This window comes from Lepidothrix coronata, unplaced genomic scaffold (assembly GCF_001604755.1).
Source record: "Lepidothrix coronata isolate B3197 unplaced genomic scaffold, Lepidothrix_coronata-1.0 Scaffold223, whole genome shotgun sequence".
Taxonomy (NCBI): Eukaryota; Metazoa; Chordata; class Aves; order Passeriformes; family Pipridae; genus Lepidothrix; species Lepidothrix coronata.
The window spans coordinates 290076-311763 of NW_016690403.1; the positions used below are offsets into that span (position 1 = coordinate 290076).

Consider the following 21688-nt stretch of genomic DNA (forward strand, 5'->3'; position numbering starts at 1 on the left):
TTTTGTTGGGGTTTTTTTCCACTAATGAAGCTGTGACTGTACTAAAGTTTCTTTCTCCCCAGGCAGGTGACACCATGGAGATCTTGTGCAAAGCTGCCACAGTGGCTCGGCAAGGCCGGAGCTGCCACAGGTCCCTCGAGGGCATTTATGACAACCTGCTGGGCCTGCTCCGGGGGAACAGGATGGAGCACAAGGTGAGGCACAGCTCCCCTGCACTGCCCCCACCCTCGAGCTTCTCCCTCGGTCACTGCTTTTGTTTTACTCTCCCACCACCACATTAAGGGCTCAGCCCAGGCTGCAGAACCCAATCCCTCCCCAGCAAGCTTCCTAACAGCCCCTTCTTCCCATTCCAGGCACCGTGTCCTGTGGCAGCAGGCAGCACCACCTCACTGAAAAATTTCCTCAAGGAATTACACCAAGTCCTTCAAGAACAATACAAGAATCAGAAGTGAAAAAGCACAATTTGTTTGTTTTTAAACTATGAGTCTATTTTTCAAAGATTATTTATAATAATTCTTTAAATAAATGTATTTTTGGACTAAATTTTCTGGCATTGCATAGGATGCTACACAAGACAACATGCATAGGATGCTACACAAGTTCACAGGCACTGGGGTGATGCTGTAAGGAGTTGCCAAAGAATTTGTCCTGCTATGGGATTAAGGCTCACACTAACATGAGGAACACAGGTCTAAGCAGAGGGAGACCAAGAGAAGGCAGACAGGAGAAGCCAGGCCACAAATGGGACCTGCTCTGAAAGCTGTGAACCCAGAAAGATGCCAGGTCTGGAGCTAAGCAAGCCCTTAGTTCTCCTTTCACTTTACCTGTAGCCTGTATTATAACTCTACATTTATATATATATGATATTTATAGATGGCACAGCCCTTTGTGGCCCAGGAGTACAGAGGCTCCAGCAGCAACAGCAGTGAAATCGCAGTAGGGAACCAAACCTCTGGCTTGGGGAGGATTCCAGCCTGGGGCAGACCTGGGGGGTGGTTAAAGTCCCTCCAGCACCAGGGACTGGAGCCGTGCAGGTACTTAGGTGTCCACCACTTGGCAACCAGTTTTGGCACAGCATGGGAGAGCACTCGGCAAAGTGCCAGGGCCATGCAGGGTTTGGTCTGTGCTGAGGAGCTGCAGTGTTTGCAGGCACAGCACGGCTGCTCCAGGCACTGAGCCCAGCACAGCTCCCGCAGCAAGGGGAGCACAGCGGGACAGGGCCTGTTCCCACAGGTGAATTAACCCCGGGCACAGCACGGGCTGGGGGGGATTGTGCAGCACAGGACACAGCCAGGACAGCCTGCAAGGCCTTCTCCCCCCAGCTGCACCCCCAGGACACACACCCACACTCACCGCTCCGGCCTCTCCCGCCTCTCTGGCCTCACCTTTCCCGCCTCACCAGACTCCCGCTCCGGCCTCCCCGGAGTGCTGTGTCTCAGAGCTACACAGACCCTTCCTCACTCAGCTTCTGACACCACCGAGTTAGAAAGATGTCGTGTGTATAATGTTATAAGGAAAAAAAACATGCATAGAGGTGAAATTAGGAATCAAGAATTTTATTTCATGGTATGAACATGCTCCAGGGACACAATACTGATATTTACAGTATAATGAATTAACTTTAAACATAAAACAAAGAATATTCAAAAATAAACAGTTAGAAAACCAATAAATAGGAAGACAAGTTATACAGACTAGCAGGTTTTCCCTCCTTACAGGCCTGGTTGAGCAGAACTGTGGAGAAAGGTGAAAGCTGGACATGTGCAGACAGTATAGTCAGTGAAAGGCACTAAGGACCATTTCCCCTCCTCTTAAAGGATCAGGAACAAGTTAAATATGAAATAATTCATTTACATGACATTAAACAACATAAAGCAGAAACCTCAATGTTAAAGTCAATGTTCTGGAATGAGGGAAACCTTCTGGTAGCAAGATGCAAAGATGAGCACACAGTATTTATTATGTAATGTGAGCTTTGATAAATACTATAGAGCATGTATTGACCTGGGATGGCAATGGTGGTATTAAGCTCTTAAAAAAACCCCATACAAACCAAATCCCTTCCTCATTAAAACATATTATGGGCCCATTAGAAACTCACAGATGGCCCAGGGCTACAGAGAAGGCCCAAGTGGTAAACCTTGCAAGCCAGACTCCTTGGTTTTACAGAAAACTTCCCAGAACTTCAGCAAAACACACCAGTTAAAAGGGAAGCCAAGCTGATAGAGCACACGACCATGACAGTGTTCCACTTTAAATAAAGTCCTCTTAAAGAGCAGCTAATTTGTTCTCCAAGACTCTGTAACAGGAGATAACAACCAGTTTCTCCAATCTGCCAATTAAAGGCATGCAAGCAATTATTTATTGTTTTTACTGTCTCAAGGCTCACTTAAATATGCAGAATACTATTGTTTTTAGCAGCAGGACTGTAACATTAATTGTAAAGCATATGCCCTTATAGTTAAGTTTTAAATATCTTAAATGCAATGCCATGGTCCACAGTGGTATCTTGAAGCCACTGATGTCCGCCAGGTAAAAGAATTTTCAATGGTCTTTTGAAAGCACAGTTCAGGAGAAACTCCCCTTAAGACCAGATCATTCAATAAATGTTAGCACAAGAGGCAACACAAAAAGGAAATACAAGTTGTCCCTGGTCCTGAGAACTGGTACAGGACACAGCTGTGCATTTATCTGCTTGGACTCAGAACTGACAGGAGACTTCAAAGAGCATTGAAGCAATTTCAGTCTGTTTTGTTTGATGAGAAGGATGAAACACAAGATAACCCAACTCTACTCAAGGATGTTCAAAATACAGCCAGCTCTTCACAAGCAAGACCAACTGCAGCTCAGATTAAGAAAGACTGAGCATTTACCTCTAAGGGCTAGGCTAGAGAAAACAAATGCCAGTGTCTGTATGTTTTATGAACTTAGGTGACACCTCCTCCCCCAAAAGAGAGCAGTATGTTCTTCTAGGTCATGATCCCGAAAAAAACACATTAAAAAACAGGGAAAAACTTACAACTTGTTTAGAATAGCACTGAAGATACCATTCAGAGTAAAATATGCCCTTTCAAGACCAGTTTTAACTATTCCAGATCCTGTCACAGACCTGTTACAGAGCCCCAAGGCATCAGGGCTTTTAACTACTCTCAGTACTTCACAAGAACACACTGGTAACTGCAGAGCAAGGACTCAGGACACCTGAGGAGCTGTCTTGTGCTCTGTCACACTGAAGGATTCCATTTCTCCTGTCAGCAATCACAGCTTTTCATCCTCCAGGTAACCCCAAGATGCCAGGGAGGTCACAGCTCATCCCCCCTCCACGGCACAGGAGTTGCTGAGGTGCCCATGAGCTGATGTGATGAATTATAAAGCACACACAGTCAAAAGGAGATACACTTTCTCTGTGACACAAAAGCAATGTATCAAAGTGATATGTGTCTATTAGCAGCATAAATATCAAAGAAAAAGAGCAGCCATCACAAATAAATGGTTATTATCGGAGACCAGAATTTTTCTCCTCTCATCAGAGCATAGCCAGAGACCCAGCACAGCCTACACAGGAGCACAGACAGCAGCAGCTATTTCAGGGGATGTTACTGCTCTGGGAAAACTGGGCAATTCATCCTGTTTGACTGCAGAAGAGTCAAATTCATCCTCAGTGTAGAGCACTGGCCTAGAGTCAGGGATGAAAGAATGCAGTCACAGTGCTCACAGTCCCACAACTGACACCCAGTCCTGGGGTCACAGCACCCCTGAAACCCCCTCTGCTGACACCCAGTCCTGGGGTCACAGCATCCCCTGAAATCACCTCTGCTGCTCAGATTACAAAACTGCTCACGTAAATTTTAAAATTCCAGCCCCCAAGCACAAAAAGCAGCCAAAGCAATGCTGCAACGCAGCCTTAAAAGAAGGAAAAAAGCTCTCTTTTGCCTTCATATCCAAGGTCTCATTCTCCACAGTGCCAGCAGATCCCACACAAACTGATAAAAATACAAGCATTACTAGACACACTTGATTTCTGCTGCACTTCAACGGAGCAGATATGGTCCCTTCTCAGATGTCTCAGACTTTTGTAGTTCATGTTTTTCCTATCCAGTTACTTCCTCTGTACAGCAAGACAGCAAAAAAGGACTGTGTATTTGATACACAATACTATCAGGTTAACAGCCACAGTGAGGAATATTAAATAAAAAGATTTAATGCTCTTAAAGGTTTGCAGCAACCACATTCAAACAGATCAGTGCAACAGGGGACAATAGTGAAAGCTGCCAGTTATGTGCAAAGCAGGGCATAAATCAGACCTACCAGCCTTAATTTTAGGATTTCATTAACTGTTTAGAACTAACACATCTAGCACTTAAACACACATCTAGAACCCTTATTTCTATACATTTCAACAAGGATTGCCAACAAGTTTCCCTGCACAACACGTTTAACACATGGAATTTCACAACCATCATATATACCAGTTTAATATTATGTTAATATAACATACAATATACAGGCAACTAAGGAAAAATACATTTTTTTTTTAAATAAAAAATTATAGCCATGTTAAACTGTGCCATCTCTTGAATTTCATGTTCTGGCCAAACCATATACACTCACTGATTTTTACAGGAATTCTGACCAGGTCACACTACTGCAGCAGGGAGTCAATGACAGCTCCTGGCTTGGCCGAACGTTTTCTGTTTGGAGAGCAGAAAGGAAAGGGAAAAACACCACACACACATCATTATGCTGCCTAGGAAAGACAGGGACCAGCCACATTTCAAGTCAAGAACTACAGTGTTACTCTTCCACAAGCAAAAGCAACCACGAGTCAGCAGGAAAGCCCAGGCTGAGATCTCCCCTGGCAGTGCTCTCCTCTCCAGCAACACCCATCTGCACTGTCAGACTGTGCTAAACTGGAACAGTCACATAAAGCAAGAAGCTGCAAGAGGGGAATGCAGCAAGGGAGCATCAGAAAAATCCCCAGACAAGTCTTTCTGGACAAGATTTACTGCAGTAAAAGAGATCTCAGCATGGTTCTGTCACACCAGTAAATTACATCATGCAAAATTTTAGTACTTTGCCTTTTCATTAAGCAAATGTTTGAAGACTTGTGGTAAGTTTGCATAAACAAACTTCAGCCTTCCCCTGGGTAAATCCCTCATTACATTCAGATACCCCAGAGTTCTTCACCTTCTACCCGTCTTGGGCCTGGATCTTCCTTTTGAAGTCCTCGGCCTCTCCAGCTTCATCAGGGATTGCCTCAAGCTTTCTTCAGTGTAAGCTAAGTAAACATGGGAAAGGTCCACTTCAAAGGGCTAAAAAAACACCAAAGAAACCCACAAGACAAAACCATCAGAATCATTTCATATACTGATCAGTGGTGCTTCTGTAACACTAGAAAGACTCATCTCTTCAAAAGCAAAGCAAACTGAACAGTTTGGCTGTAAATAGGGAGTGGTAGGCACAGGCAGCAGGACTTGGACCTGTGCAGTTCAATACATCAATCAATGCAAGAGCAACTCACATCTTTCTCTTTTTTATCCAGGACAGGTGTCTGTTTCCTCATGTTGTTTCCTGTATATGCCACACATTTCTGTAAGATGAAAGAGAGGTCTGTTAGTAAAGTCTACTGTACACAGTAAACTGTCTACAGCCTTATCAGCTTCTTGCTGGGCTCAGTTAAACTCCTCAGAAGCTCATGGTAACATTAGCTGGTACACAGCCACTCTTACCAGTTGCCACTCTCCTATGTCTTCGTTCCAGTGAACGTAGTTTTCAATCATTTCCTAGAAAGAAATCCAGACAGTAGTTGTTAGACTTGCACAATTTACCCCCCTAGGTGCACTTTCCAGAACATGCATCTCTAAGGCCTGCACAAGCTGCTTAGGAACAGTCTTAACCATTCCAAGTTGTTTTTAATCAGGAGAGCTACGCCATGTGTAGAAAACACTATTTAGACTCTGAAGACTACAGAAGATAAAATACCACTCCCAAACTGTATATATTGGAGAGCCCACTAAAGCCTGGTGTCCCCACTATGCCAACACCATCAGGACAGCAATAAACACGCATTGTAACATGAGAAAAAAATTAAGAGGAATTGTTTTTATATTTTCTATTAGTGTGCATTATATTTAAGCTCATGATTTTTCTGTATATTGGAGTCTAAGAAAACAAGACGTGAAGAGTTCCAAATTCAGTTTTACTACTTTGTGATAGTACCAAACGTTAGCAAGCACAACTTCAAGCACGGTGAGAAAAGATTTTGAACAGATCCAGGACATGGGCACACAGTGAATACACCAGTTAAATACATGGTGAACATGATGTTATTATTTTTTAAATGACAAGGAAAATAGGCTGCAAGAGAACAGAGATCAGCACAGCCCTTGTGCCAGGCTCAGGTGCTTTGCCTTTACCTGGTAATCCTGAGGAATGAAGTTGTCTATGATGAGCATCTGCAGACGGAGCTCCCTGCTCAGCTGCCGAATGTTCTCCAGCAACCCTTCAATCTCTCTCTGATGCTCCTGTTGCAAATCCGCCATCTGAAAACAAACCAGGCATTCGAGAGGCATCAGACTTAGCTTAAGACATGGTAACAGCCTAAAAGAGAACAGTCCTCTGTCTGTACAAGGTTTTGGGGAAACAAAAGCAAACTCTGGTTATAAGTACTAGAATATTTATCTCTGAAGGATAAACCCTCTGAAATATTCCAGCTCGGAGAGGGCTGAAAATAGCATTAAGTTCTCAGTTTCATAAACCCAAAACTGGCCTCCTGCCAATCCAAGCTCCAGCTAGGAGCAGATGAAAAGCATGCAGACAAGTTATATCCCTGGCAAGGTTTCAAGGAAAATCTCTCATCTCCAAGACCAAATGCATTTTTCATGGAACAGGGACTCCAGCCACCAGCCAAAGGACACGTTCATCCAGTGACTGAGGAAGGGGTAACGAGGGCACCACTCAGAAAGGACAGACAGCTCAGAGCAGAGGAGGCTTTAGGCTGCAGCAGAGCAGGAGATGGGGCTCCAGCAAAAAATTTCAAACAATAAAACTGCATTTTATTTCAGAAATAACCAAACATTTTCTTTGATGTTCTGGATGTCTCAGGGTCTCACACAACCCTTCTCACCATGGCCTGGGGAAAAGCTCTACAATGTGCCACTGTGAAACTCCAGTACCAGACTTCATTAGATATTTTTGAATTATGTGACTCAAATGGACAGCACAGAAAGACATTTCTAAATATATGGCACCTTTTCCAGCATTACAAAGCTGATGGTTCACCCTTCCCAGCTCCAGTCCTTCAAGGATCACTGGCAGAGAACTTCAGACACTAACCTCTGATTTTGCAGCCATGAGCATGGTCCAGACTTTCTTCAGCTTTTTGGTTTTCCCCTGTGCTTCCTCCTGGAGGTTGGTGTACTTCTCCTCAATGTCCAAGCGCTCTTGCTGTGTGCAACATTTAGCACAGACACCCACACATTAACACAACCAAAGAAACTCTCTGCAACAGTATGAACAAAAGGAGAAACTACCTGAACAAACAAAGCATTTGCCAGGAGTGGAGCCCTGGCTCAGCCAGGCTGGCTCAGCCCCACAGTGGTCGCAGTGGCCTCTGGAAGGGTTGTGTTTGCAGAGCAGAGCCAGGCCAAGGGACACAGCAGGGCTGTCCTGCCATGCTGTGTGCAGACAGCTACAGCACAGAGCCCCACCTCCTTCTCCTCGAGCTCCTTGCGAAGCTGCTCTGCTCTCTTCCTTCGTTCTTCCAGTTCCATGTTTGATTCTTCCAGAAGCTTTTCTTGCTCCTCTGCTTTTGCCAGCAAGTCCACTCCTCCCACAATCACCTTCTTCTCCAATGCAGACAGTTTCTCCAACAGGGACTGGTGCTCTTGCCTAGACAGAGAAGTAGGTGTGAGACTTCCTACACTCCAGTGCTCACCAGGCAGCAGGTCCAGCTTGGTTTTATAGCCCAGACAGCACTCACAGGGCTGGAAAAACTTGTCTTGCTGTTTAGGGTTTAAGTGGGGGTGAGGCAGTGCACAGGAGCACAGGGAGTTCCCCAAGCCCCAGCTCCCATGGCTTTCTCTCAAGCAAAACCAGGTCAACAGAGAAATGTGTCCTGCTATGTAACCTCTGAGGGGGCTGCAAGGCCCCAGGGACACCACCAGGCTACTCGAGGCACCCCTGCCCAAAGGGGCCCTGCCAGCACAGCAGTGCCCAGAGGGAGATGCTGAAATGGAGGGGAGTGAACAGAGACCAAGGCAGAGCAGCTGAGATGCAAACCAGGAATGCTGGAGCAGCCCCTTGGCAGCAGGACTGTCCTATCTGCTGGGGCAGTGGGACCTCAGCAGCTCTTTGGCCTCAGAGGGGAGAAGCCCTGCACCCAAGGTGACATGCTTGTGGCTGTGCTGCAGGAAACCTGGCCTGCTACACGGCAGTACTGCTGCTCCTCACAGCTCTTGGCTCATTCATTTATGTCTCTAGGCTACCTTGCACAACTTGGTAAAGTTAAGAAAAGAAAGAAGTGGCAAAAGGATAAAAGTCTGTCTTTTCCATCTGCCCTAAACTCTGAAAGCAGACTAAGCTCCACTTTCACCTTGACAGCAGCAAGGAATGATGTTCCCTTTCTACAGTTTGACAGACATCTCACCATGCACCTCCAGATATTCAAATGATTAAGGAAGGAAAAATGCACACAACCACACAAACTGCTGAGAGCACAGTACTCACTGAGCTTTAAGCAAGTCTTTTTCTCTCTTCTCCAGTTCAGCTCTGGCTTTATTTCTTTCTTCTTCTTCCATATCAAGCTTAGTTTCAAGAGCTTTTCTCTCCTCTTCAATCTTTGCTTGCATCTCTACCATCTTATCAGGGGAAACTTTTTTTTTGCCTTTTGGAAGAGATGAAGAAAATAAATGAGTTCACTGAAAAATAAGACAGCCTCTGTGTAAGAGCATTTTTTCCAAGTTCAGATTCAATACCGGCATTTAACAAAAATTTAATTACATTTGATTAGATTAGATTGTGATGGGCACAACTCAGTCTTTCAAACCCCATTTTAACATTGACCAGCTGTCACCAGTTCCTACAGAGAAGCAATGCTACATAACTGACACTGGAACATAATGCCCCCAAAATAGAAAACATGAAGAACACCTGGAGAAGGAACACTGCCTAAAGAGAAGCCTGAGCTGGAAACTCAGATGTTCTAACAATGCAGATCAGGCCAGAGGAAGGAAAACAGAAGACTGCCTTGACCTACAAGAGCTCAGCTACCAAGAGTCACATACTCAAATTTCAGATTAGCATCTGCACCACCCCCCTTGGTCACTGCCCTCCTTACAGGCTTACCTGTGCCAAAGTGGGCACAGAGATATTTTTACGAACACACTACTATGAAAACAGAGAGACCAGAGAAATTCAGAACAATCCTATGAAAACCAGGCAATTAAAAGAAAATTTTGATGGTATTTGTCTATGGCACAGTGACTACCCACAGACTGGAAAGCACCAAGGTTTGCTGTGCCTTGTCAGCTGTGTGTTTACAATGGTCCTACAGCAGCACACATGGGCCAGTTCCTACAGTGTAACACAGTCAGTGGCCACAGCAACTCCCTGAACCCACTGGCCTCAAGGGTCTGTATCAAACACACCAAGTTTGAAACAAAGTGTGAGGTTGCTGATCTTGAGGTCATTCTGCAAGTCCTGAGGCAACTTTCACTGTAATCCCAGGAGCACTCAAGGCAGGTGAACAGAGATCCTTGGGGGTTATGTGGAGTAAGAATGCCCAGCCTACATGCATTTCCTCAAATCCACAAGTCCTAAATCTCCCTTTATTCACAGGTAAATCCTTCATTTTGTTGCTTTGCTCTTCTCCAGACATGAAAAAGCCCACCCTGTAGAACCCAGCTGCCCTGACACTCCCAGGGGCCCCTGACAGCCACGGCACTGGTTCTCAGTCACACAGGGCACATGGTCAGAACGTGCCCAAGGAAGCTGTGCAGTAAAATGCTTCTCTCCAGTCTTCATGGCATTCAGTTTCATTTGTACATATACATGATATGCATCCTATTTACAATTACATTATATTAAATACACATATACTCCAGCAGACAAAATGCAGTGCACATGCACACACCTGTACACGTGTTTGTTCATGTGCACAAGAGCATTAATTACTGTTGAGGCAAGGTAAGGACTCTAGCACTACAGCAAACCATCTTCATTTCCATCTGCTAAACTTCAGAATCAGATAATAAGCACTTCTTTCTGAGTTTGTGGTGCAAAACTCTCACTGATTAGTCTTTGAGTAAGAAGCTTTCTGGAAGTGCTGTACAGAGCTCATCATAAGAGATAAGCCAGATAAAGGCTTCTTACTGTTAGGACATAGGTCTATATATTCTCAGCTCAGGAGAAAAAGGTGAACTGAAGCAAGCTGTACGACCCTTTCACAAGCTCTGCAATTGTACTCTAAGGAGGTGAAAATCAATTAGACCAACCTGCTTGATCTTGCATTAAGAGGAAGTAGAAAGCAAATCGCAGAGAGGCAGCAAACACATGAAAAGAGGAGGAAAGAAAATATGTTATTGCTTTGATCATTCTGGACAAAGATCATTAGCAGCAGAACAAACATTAACTTTGTATGCATATTTCTGCACTAGAAAACACAAGATAATCATCACTAAAAACCCCTCCATTAGAGCAAACACTAATGTATCATGTTCTTATGCTAAAGCAGAGAAGGTTTGTATACTTCAGAGTGCTTTGCATCTCCAGGATAATGTTCAGCTCACTCTGGCATTCTTCTGCCCATTCAGTGCAATGCTGGATCTAAACACAACACTGGGAGCCTGCCGCAAGGATCATGCCCTAAGAAACAATCAGAGGGGGCAGATTCTCCTTCCATCAGAAACTTAATGCTTCCCCCCACTCAGGAGAGCCAATTCTGTTATATTACCTGTAAAATGTTAGCATACAGAATACATGTTCTAAGTTTTAACCAAGTTTCCAAGCCAATTCTTTGCAAGGTACATGAACAGTTGCACACAGGGAGTCTCAGCACAAGATTTCTCCATTTAATTACACAGGGGATTAGTAGGTTAATTTGCAGGAACTGGTGCTTCCATAGAGGTATAGAGCCACTTGTTATTCAAGCAAGTGCAGCAAAAAATGCAGGGCAAGAGAGGGATAACAAAAGACACCACATGCAGAAGGGTCACACTTGAGGACAGTTAATATCCAAAACCACAAAAAGCCACACTTATCCTAATTGCCAGAAGCCCAGCACAACTTCCCCAACAGAGCAGCCTCCAAAACCTGCAGGAGATGGACTCATCCACCTGCTGACAGACCAGCAGTTTGCTATTAACTGTCCTCATCCAAATAAAACACTCTGGTTCCAAGCAAGCTTTGAGAAAGCAAGACTGAAGCAAGCAGATTCCCAGGCTACCATCATATGACCCACTTGTCCCTGCAGTTGTGTTCCTTCTAAACCTGCTGCCACCCTTCTCTGAGCTGATGCTTTCCATTACCATCACTAGGACAAATGTGAGTGAACAGTACAGCAACACCTTCCACACTCTCTCCACACAGGAAGAGAGGGGACTGATCCATCCAGGACAACCACAACAATGGGGGAAGTCCCCCCGAGCCGAGTCCTGAGATGTGATTTGTTTCTTCAGTCTTCACTGACTGTAGGGTTTTTACAGGCACAGAGGCCTCTCTGACCAGGAGCAGCCCAGGCTTTCCTCCTCACTAGATCAAAATTTGGATCTCTTGTTCCTCTGAACTCTCTGAACAGACATCAAGAACTTGATATTGTGGGGCAGTTAAACCCCCAACCACCAAGGATATTTTTTTAAGTATCTGCAAAAATATTGCAAATCAACCAAGTGTTGGCACATTTTCTTTGCAAGTATAAACTTTGTGCTGTTTGACTGTTAACTGCTCCATTCATTTTCTCCAAAACTAATTTGGAGAAGGTAGAGTCCAATATAACACAGCACAGCCCATTTCACATGTCTAGCTGTCCTTTTGATGAACTCATACTGTAGCAATTCCCATTAAAAAATTAGCTTAGATTTTTTCCCCACATTTTAAAAGGCACATTTAATACAAGTTGCAAACTGGGTTACTTATTATTTCTCAATTGTCTTTAAATCTTGCTCAAGCAGCTTCTCATTCTCTCACATAACTGGCTAACAATGTGCACATCGAACAACTGTTTCGAGCATGGAAGCAGCAAAGGAAAAGCATGCTTTAACAGAGTTACAGCCTCACGTTTATCTTTCCAACAGACAAAGCAGGGAAGAGTGCAACATTGCAGAATGGAGTGTGCAGATTATGGAAAGGCCAAAGCTTAAAGGACTTAAGAGCTCCCACTCACTAGTGAAGGACTTATCCAGAGGTTTCTCTATGACAGAGCATGTGGAGTCTGAACTACTGCTGCTGCTACTGCCTGGAAAACAGAAATGCGTCCCACAGAAACACCCAGAGAGGAAGAAACATGCAGATGGGAAGTTAGTTCTAAAGGAAAGAAACCCAGAAGAGCCAGCAACCTAGTTCAAAAAAAGCACAAGTTCCCATTAGGAAGCATTTGCTAGGATCCCTCCCAGACTCAGCTTGCAAAGCCACCATTTCCCAGCACAAAACTGCATGCTCAGAAAGACACTTCAGTTAAAACCCATCTTAACCAGACTACAGCTTAAAACCACATGCCAAGGCAGCTTCCATTTCAAGCAACAACAGCACAGAACACCAGATCATAGTGGAGAAGGCTGTGGATATCTGCCATAGCTGAGGATTCTGTGACAAGGAATCCTTTCCAGTCTTATGTACATGGCAATGTGCACTTCTCCCTCTGGAAGGCAGACTCAGCTCACACAGGGGCAGTCACTGCATACTCCTGCTAAGCAGCTCCCTTAGAAAACTTAACTAGAGCAGCTTGTTTGGGAGTTGAGTCAGTCAGTTATTTGCCCTGTACTCCTTTTTGAAGGTGGTCTCCTCTTGGGAGGGGATTTGGGCGTGCCTTGGTTCTTGGACACAACGGTCAATCTGTTCACTTCTAGAAATAACCAAAAGGTGAAAAATGAAGTAGAATTTGTTACAATTATCACCAAAGGCATGACAAAGGTCATTTATGATTGCTTGGACAGGCACCAAAACGAAGAGAGTACACCTAAAAGCAGGAACGCTTTAAGAGGAATTTTTTCAACACATGTGGGTGCCTCAGGACAGGAAGGCAGTTTGCCAAAATGAGTGTACTAGAGAAGCTGGAATTTGAGGTGTAGCACTGGGCTTGAATTCTCTCTGCCTGTGAGGAATCATCAGGCAGGTTCCAGGAGCATGGCAAGCTCCTAGGAAGCCACAGCACGCCATGGTACACAGTGACCTGCAGTTCCAGGTTCAGCCACTCCCCTGGGGGTTCAGATGTTATACAGCAGTTTAACACTGATGTAGGGCCAAGAAGACTTCATCACGGGATTTCCAGAGTGCTCCCAAACAAGGGATGTGCAGCTCCCTTTTCAGCTAGCATGAAGATACCCAAAGGTTAAGTTTTCCCTCTACTAACATAAAATAGGACACTAGAAGAGTCAGTTACTGAAGTTACTGTCCATAAGACAGATGAATCCTTTGCCTAAACCACAGCCAAAATTCCCCTCCAACCATACCCATGGTTATAAAAACCACATCTGCCTACAAATGATCTTTGGTGTCTCCTTCCTCCCACGTCTGTGAGTAGGGGAAGTTCCACACCACCAGTCAGAAGCCATCCACAGCCACCTTGCGGCCACCAGGGAGCCACCACAAAGGAGGATGTCACCACAAGCACAGCGACCCGAGTGGAAGCAGGTACTACACAGGTTTGGAGCTGTCCATCTCCAGAGAGGGCACCAAAGGGCTTGGTTTCTAGGACAGGCATGATAATTGCAGCGGCATAGGGCAGCTCTACAACTGCACTGGTCCCTGCCTGCCTCTGCCTACAGTTCCTCCCCCAGCTCCTGCAGGAGAGCAGACTGGGGGCACTGGCAGGAATCTCTGCAGCCTTACCCCGCCGTTTCTTCCGCTTCTCCCCGTCCTCTCCAATCTCCCCATCGTCATCTTCATCCTCCTCTTCAGAATCACTGGTCTCAGAACCAGATATCTCTTCCCCTGGAACAGAAGAGTGTGCTTTGAGATGTGCTTTCCTTCATCTCCTATCAGCTTGTTACTGTGACAGCAGCATTTGTCCAAACCCAGCAGTGCCTGACATCAGCTTAGGAGCTCCTGCAGAAGTGCTCAACTGCTGAGCAGACAGACAGTTTGCAGTGGCTCAGGAAACTTAAGGACAATCAAGATAAGCAATTGAAGGCTGTGATGTCAGTGTGTACGTGTTAGAGCTCAAGAGGCTGCTTTTCATGGAAAATAAAGCATCTTTCCACAGCTGAAGCTACAAAGTTTCCCTAGCAGCATCCCACCACACCTTCTCTTCCATCTCAGATGAAAGAGAAAGAAGCATTACTCTTTCCTGCTTCTCCCAAACAGGGCAGATGCCAAACAGCAAGTCATGTTGGAGTTATTGCTACAGCTGTTCTGTGTTGTAGCTCTGCAGAGAGATGTGCCAAGGTCACTGTTTAGCAAGCATCCCTTTGGCAGGGTCACTCCATGTTGACAGACTTAGAGTGACACAAGACTATGAACTTACAGGGCTTAAAGAAGTTTCTTGTTTCTCTACACAGTGTTTGAAAGTCAGTCCCAGTTCTAGCTCCACAAATTTAATTCAGTTTTCCTCTCACTAAGTGCATCCTTCCTCCTCAATCAGGGAAAACGTCTGACCTGCTGTTACAGTCCCTTTCAACTCCCTACACCGTGCCAGGGAGCCCGGGCACACCGAGCCCAGCCCCGAGGCCACCACTCACCCTAGTGCCAAGTGCCACCTAGTGGGCAGAGCCAGCCCCCCCCAGCACACTCAGACACCCCTCTGGGCACCCAGCATGACAAACAACCCAGGACACCAAGCTGCCCAGTGGCCACCCTCCTGTGACACACGTTGGAGCAGCACAGAACAAGCACTGGTGCACAGAGGGACCCCAGGGGGAAGGACAGGCTCACCTTCCTCCAGTTTTTTCTTAAGCTCTTCGATTTCTTTTTGGAACTGGCGGAGCATAGCATCCTTGGGATCCTCATTAATCCTGGCCTTGTTCTTGATGTTCTTGGCTCTGTTTGCATACCTGAGAGTGCTGATGGTCTCGTCGTAGTTGTAGTCTGCCGGGCCGATGTTTGCACACTGCGACAGAGACAGGGTTACTGGGGGACACGTCAGAGTCCAGAACACTGCAGGGACCCCCCCAGCCCTGAGTCTCACACTGCTGCTCTCTCCCAAGCTTTCCTGCTGCTTCTACACCGAAGCTGCTCTTGGCTACCCAAGCACAGCTTCTGTTCGATCTTACACGTGCATCTACACAGGTACACACCTCTGCACAGAGGCCAAGGGAAAAGGAAGTGATGCACAGAGAAGACTCTCTAGGCTGCAAACAGCTCAGAAATAGAGGTAAATGCCAAGCTGTCTCAGCTCACCATCATGGTTTTGGAGTTGCCCCCCAGGGAGTCCTGGAGGAGCCGTGTCAGTTTGGAGTTCCGGTACGGCACGTGGGTGCTCTTGCCATCCACCAGCGCAGAGATGACATTCCCCAGGGTGGAAAGGGACAGGTTGATCTTGGTGGCTTCCTTCAGTCGCTGCCCTGTGGCTCCAGTTTTTGTCTGTCTTTCAGAGCCCTGCAAAGGGAACCGGAAGCAGGAGTTAAAACAAATCCCCTAATACATCTCCTACCTCCAAACAGAATCAGCTACACCTGAAGTCTTGCTAGCAGCCATGTCAGTAACCACCTCATCTATCATTAGAGAACCTGGGTGAGTACCTCAGACATTGTCAGAAAGACAAGTCAAGCGTTCAGTGACAGCAAATTCTGGATTGCTCAAAGTAATGCAGCTGGAGGAAATGGAGATTTTTGTCCCCATGAACAAAAATGTTACGGGCAGTCAGTCAGCAGTTAAAAGGCACCTTAGCTGGAGCTGCTAACCACCATCTACAGTTCTTCCTATCAGCAGATCAAGGGAGAGCAGCAACACTGCAATTATTCAGAAGAGTTTCATAGAGCATCCTATACACACATCATGTAAATAAGTTAAGATGCAGACATTGAATGCCTTTAGTACCTCAGTGTAAATTTTGGGCTCAAGGCTTGTTTTACCAGCACAATTACATTGGTTCAAAGTGAGACAAGTGATGAACTGCATGATCACAGTCCCCTGGAAAAACCTCACCAAACCAACCCAACCGTCTTGCCCAAGCCCCTGCCGGGCACACTCACAGCCAGATCCACGAGGTGCAGCTTGCCCATGCGCACGTGCATGTTGCCATCCACGCCCTTCTCGCTGCACTCGATGGTGATGGTGAAGATGGCGTGGGAGCGAGAGCTGTGCTCGTTCATGTTTGTGGCACCAACAGAGCCTGTGCACGAAGAGAAAGAGCGGTGATGCCTTTGGAATTAATCATGTGCTTCTCTAACTCTTCCTGCTCTCAGAGGAAACTCATCCCCACCTCTTTACCCCACCCTGTATTTCAGAAGAGGGCAGAGGGATGCTCAGACGCAGCAGCAAAGTGTATTCCTGGGCACTGAAGTTGCAGTACACATCCAACCTGGACTAGCAGAAGTGTTACAGCCTGCTGCAGCTCTAAGCCAACCACAGGCTCCCAAGAGCAGCAATTATCCTCATCTGTTTCTTTAAGGCTACAAATACCAGTAGCCTAAGGTGTCCACAGCTGATCCCTGAAAACAGCTGTATTTTCAAAAATAAGAGCACAGGAATCCATGCCAAGAGCAACAGTAGTCAGAACTTTAAGTCATTAAATAATCTGAGCTTAACAAAGAAGTCTTGCAGAACACATAAACCACCTCCCACTCACAGCACAGGGCTAATGCTTTATCCTGATCAGAACTGAAGAGGGAAAAGGACCAAGAGACACAGTAGCAGTTCTGACAACACTGACTGCCCTCACTGCATCCTGCCTTTGCTGATCCCCTGCTGGCACTGCCCAGTGTGGGAGGCACAGCCTTCTTCACCTGCCCCTACACAAAAGGGGTTTGGGACAAGATAACCTTTCTATTCTGCTCAGTTGAACAACCTTCCCAGCAACAGGACCAGGGTCTCTCCCTGTGCTCTGTAAGCAGCCCTTTGCTCTGTCTGAGCTTTAACCTGCCCCCAGCAAGGCTACGTACGGTTCTTGTGGCCCAGAGTCATGATTCTGTCCATATCATCTGCATTGTTTACGACATAAGCTGAGAGGTCTTTGATATAAACTCCCACATCAGGTCTCTCTTTAACCTAAGAGAGAAACAGTTCAGACTGAGCATCCCTAAGAGACCCCCAGCAGCAGTTCTCAGTGGTACTGTAACAGTGCAGTGATTCACCCCTCCAGGTTCTGGTTTGCACATAAAACACTCGGAGCAGATAAGGAATCAACACTCATGCATAACAACATTCCACAGTTTTCCCCTGGGGGCAAGACATGACTTCAAGTCTCACTCTCCAATTCCTAGAACTGCTGAGGGGCCTGTGGGGTAGCACTGCAGGTACAAAAGTGACTGGATGGAACAGCCAGGTTCTCACTGCGCAGCTGGCCAGGTGGAAGGGATTCAGAGAAGCCAGGAGTGATAGCCAGCTACTCTGTCTGCAAGGAAAGAGGACTGCTGAGGAGCCCAACCTCCCACTTCCCTTCAAGTGCTGCTCTGGTCTCAAAAGCAGAACACTGCTCTCTGAGTCCAAGCAAACATCACTTTGAGAAGAGCAGGCTCACCTCTAACCTCTGTGTCTGGTCCTTTCCCAGCAGGTCCCGCACTTCCTCGTTGTAAATCTCCAGGTAAGAGACACGAACCAAGAACCTGAACATGAACAGTTTGTTTAGTGAGAATTTGCTCATGTCCCACAAACACAATCACAGAGTGAAAATGCAGTGAAATATCAACACAATCTTGCTGCCCCCTCAAGAACTGCCTCAGTAGGAGCCTTTCAGCTCAGGTCAGAGGTACCATTTCAGTTATCATTGTCAAGGTCAGGCTCCTGCTACACATGGACACACACAGAAAAGACAGAAGCAGTGAAGAGAAGCTGTTTACCTTGTGTCCCCCTCTGCCTTGGCAATGTGACCAAATATATGAGCAAAGGAATTGGGAATGATGCCTCTGAGCTCAGGAACTGCTCGGACCCCTTCCATGGTGAAAGTTTTGCCTGTTCCAGTCTGCCCATATGCAAAAATAGTACCTGGGGGACAAGATAAATGAGCAAACTCTAAGAAATTGGTAACTGCAGTTTTATCTCAACCCTTCTTAGCCTGATAGCACTAAACACCTCTATTGTTATGGAGCTGAAATCTTCCACCCACTCCAGTAGCTACTGTACAAGGCTGGGGCAACAGAAATGCTGGGCAAACACAGCAAACGGGGCTGAGCCACTGTTCAATCCAGCCTGCAAGATGCCTAATAAAAAGTCAGCTGGTTTTAATTGTGCAGAGTGATTAAAATCTGGAGTACTAGTACACTTAGGTTCCACATACAAAGAATGCAGGCAAGCCCAATTAATAATGTGGTCAATTAGCAGAAGATGATTATGCACCAACTGCAAACCCAACTACTGTTCTAAGCCACAGCAGAAAGGGTGTGAGGGTTCTCCAGCACAGCCACAGCACAAGCCCAGCTCTGAACCTGCAGGTGCAGCTACAGTTTGGACTAGAGAATCAGCCTTCACAGAAAGACATCCAGAAATGTCACTGAGACCCCTGACTCTGGAACTCCAGAAATATAACAGTTCTTAGTTTTAGCCTAGCACCACTGAAAGCTCAAGCTTTCATTGTCAAGCCATTACAGACTGGAAAACTGAAAAGAATATTTTGGGTGGAAGGGACCTACAATGATCCCCTAGTCCAACTGCCCAACCAATTCAGGGCTGACCAAAAATTAAGCTTGTTGTTAAGGGCACTGTCAAAATGTCTCAAACACTGACAGGCTTGGGGCATTGACCACCTCTCTAGGAAGCCTGTTCCAGTGTCTCAGTAAAGAAATGCCTCCCAATGTCCAGCCTAAACCCCCTCCAGTACAGCTCTGAACCATCCATTTTTGAACCCCAAATTTTAATCAGCTGAAACCCATGTGTGTTAGCACAAGAGCTTATCAGGCATTTTACAAACGCTGAAAAATTTTGTAAACTGCTGTTGTTTGTAGCACACTGTTACAGAAGGCATGTTATATATCTGCTTTCCTTTATATAATACATTTCCATGCATAACAGACACACACAAATCATGGCCATACTCTTCCCAGCTGCAGGAAGCAATGGACTGTCTGTGAGGTAGGCTAGATGTGCTTAAGTAGTCATCTTAGTTCAAAACAGCCAAGTTCAGAGTTAAGAGTGCAGCAGTTCTCTGCAGAGGTCTGTGTGCATACCTAGTGCTGCAGAGCCATGGCAGCTGCCTGGGTGCTGACACTGGACAGGGAAGAGCCACTGAGAACTCTGACAATAAGATAAAGCGCAGATTTTTGCAAAGAGAAGATACAGGACAAAAACACAGAGCTAACTGACCTCAGCTGAATCTTGTTCATCACCAGTCTCCCAGTGTTAATGATCACTGTGGGTACAACCACTGAGCACTCAGAACAGCAAGTACCTCCAGGCTATTTTAAGTTCACAGCCACAACAGAGACAACACAGGGCCACAGCCCTCAGAAGGTGAAACTCCCTTAAACAAGATCAGCTGGAACTCCAACAAGGCAAAGAATAGGAGATGGGTTGGGATCCTTCACTTAAAACACAGGACTTACCATTGTATCCCTCTAGGACAGAGTCAATGATAGGTCTTGCAGTTAAATTATAGACATCCAGCTGTTTACTCTCTGGTCCAAACACTGTGTCAAATGTAAATGTCTTGGGAGGCTCGTTAGAGGAGTCTGTTTTATGCACAGTTATGGTCCCTCTCATCTCATCCACGTTCACAGCCATTTTGTAGCCCGTGGCTTTCTCGCGGTCGTTGAGGGGCCGGCACCGAACCACCACCTTGACATTGTCACAGCTCTCAGGCCTGTCCAGCTTCTCAGGCTTGTTGATCTGCAAGTGTTTGAAAACCAAAAAACACACAGGTGGTAATGCTAGCGTGAACACAGAATCATAGAACAGTTTGGGTTGAAAGGGACCTTAAAGATAACCCATTGCACCCCCTGCCATGGGCAGGGACACCTTCCACCAGCCCAGGTTGCTCCAAGCCCCGTCCACCCTGGCCTTGGACACTTCCAGGGATGGGGCAGCCACAGCTTCTCTGGGCAACCTGTGCCAGGGCCTCACTACTCTCACAGAGAACAATTCCTTCCCAGTATCTCATCTAACCCTGCCCTCTGTCAGGATGAAACCACTGTGTGTTTAAGCACAAATGCTGTTGAATCAGCTCAAGCAGCTGCACGCATCTCTACAGGATCGTGAACTTGGGGAGTTAAAACCTGAACTGGTTTATAATTAAAGCTGAGAGAATAACACACATTTAATCACTCACTGCAACCTGTTCGTTTGCCAACAGGGAAACTCAATGAGTAATCCTTGAGCATTTCATATTCAACGTGGTCTAAGAGTCTTTTCAGGAAACACTTTAATGCTTGCAAGCAACCTGCAAGCAGTTTGCTGGAACTGTGTGCAGCCATGACATTCTTTCACATTAATACTGACCACACTCTCAAACCTCACAAAGGTTTGAGCAGGGAGCACTGCTGAAGGGAATTCATTTCACTTACAACCCTCAGTGTACTTGCTGAAATGTAATCGTTTAGAAAATCCGAACCTTGCATTATAAAACCTCACAAACCTTTTCTTTCACGCAGTTACCAAAACAAATCTTGAAGCGCGGCTGATGAATCTGCTGTCACATGCTCTCCTGATTAAATAAACCTAAAGCCCATTTGCTCTAGTTAAGCCTCAGACACTCCTCTCGGCGCGAGGTGCTGCGGCTGAGCAGATAGCTCCTGCTAGAGCAGTGTTGCTGGATGTCAACAGAAAACAAAAGCCTCTCCCCCCTGCCCGGCTCCCCCTCAGGCCTCAGCAGAGGCTGCTGCCGAACGCGGGGAGCGGCTCAGCCCCACCCAGGCGGGGCAGGGACCGCACACGACGTGCGGCCAAAACCCAGGGGCGGGATTCGGGAGCCGCCACGAGCCCGCCGAGATGGGGGCGAGACCCTCCGGAGAGGCAGAACCCTCCAGTCCCCGCTGCCACGGGACCTCGCCCCCCCCGCAGCCCCTCACCGCCCCCGGCCCGCTCGGCCTGACAGGCGCCCGCACGGGAGCGGCGGGGCCTGCGAGCCCACGCCGGGCGCAGCGGCTCCTGCCCGCGGCGGGCCGAGGTGCGCAGCAGCCGCGGGACCGCAGTGTGTGTGTCCCGTATCCCATCTCCCGCACCCCCCCGGCTCACCGGCATGATGGCGATGGCGGCGGGGGCAGCACCGCCCGGGCGGCGGCACCGCGGAACAATAACGGCACCGCGCCTGCGCCGCCCCGCCCCGCGCCCAATCCGCGCGCGCTGCGGGGGCCCCACCGCCAATGGCCGGCCAGAGGAGGCGGGGCCGGAGCGGGCCCAGCCAATGACGGGGCCGGAGCGGCGGGGGCGGGCGGAGCGTCCTGTCGCC

General features: G+C 47.0%; 1 protein-coding gene across 3 annotated transcripts; it reads right to left on the reverse strand.

Moving 5' to 3' along the window:
- Nucleotides 1–1540: 1540 nt before the first annotated feature.
- Nucleotides 1541–21574, reverse strand: KIF3A (kinesin family member 3A). 3 transcript variants are annotated; one of them, XM_017833898.1, is made up of 19 exons: nt 21475–21574; nt 19848–20130; nt 18150–18294; nt 17831–17915; nt 17253–17358; nt 16344–16483; nt 15550–15747; nt 15085–15259; nt 14044–14145; nt 12380–12451; nt 10494–10502; nt 8728–8884; nt 7710–7890; nt 7336–7446; nt 6417–6542; nt 5730–5783; nt 5522–5590; nt 5188–5312; nt 1541–4691 (listed from the first exon to the last, which is right to left on the reverse strand). In XM_017833898.1, the coding sequence occupies exons 1-19, from the start codon at nt 21478–21480 to the stop codon at nt 4643–4645; spliced, it is 2193 nt and encodes a 730-aa protein (XP_017689387.1). In that variant the 5' UTR covers nt 21481–21574; the 3' UTR covers nt 1541–4642. The 3 variants fall into 3 exon arrangements, with proteins under 3 accessions (XP_017689387.1, XP_017689388.1, XP_017689389.1); XM_017833899.1 differs by lacking the exon at nt 12380–12451; XM_017833900.1 differs by lacking the exons at nt 10494–10502; nt 12380–12451.
- Between the last annotated feature and the right edge of the window lie 114 nt (nt 21575–21688).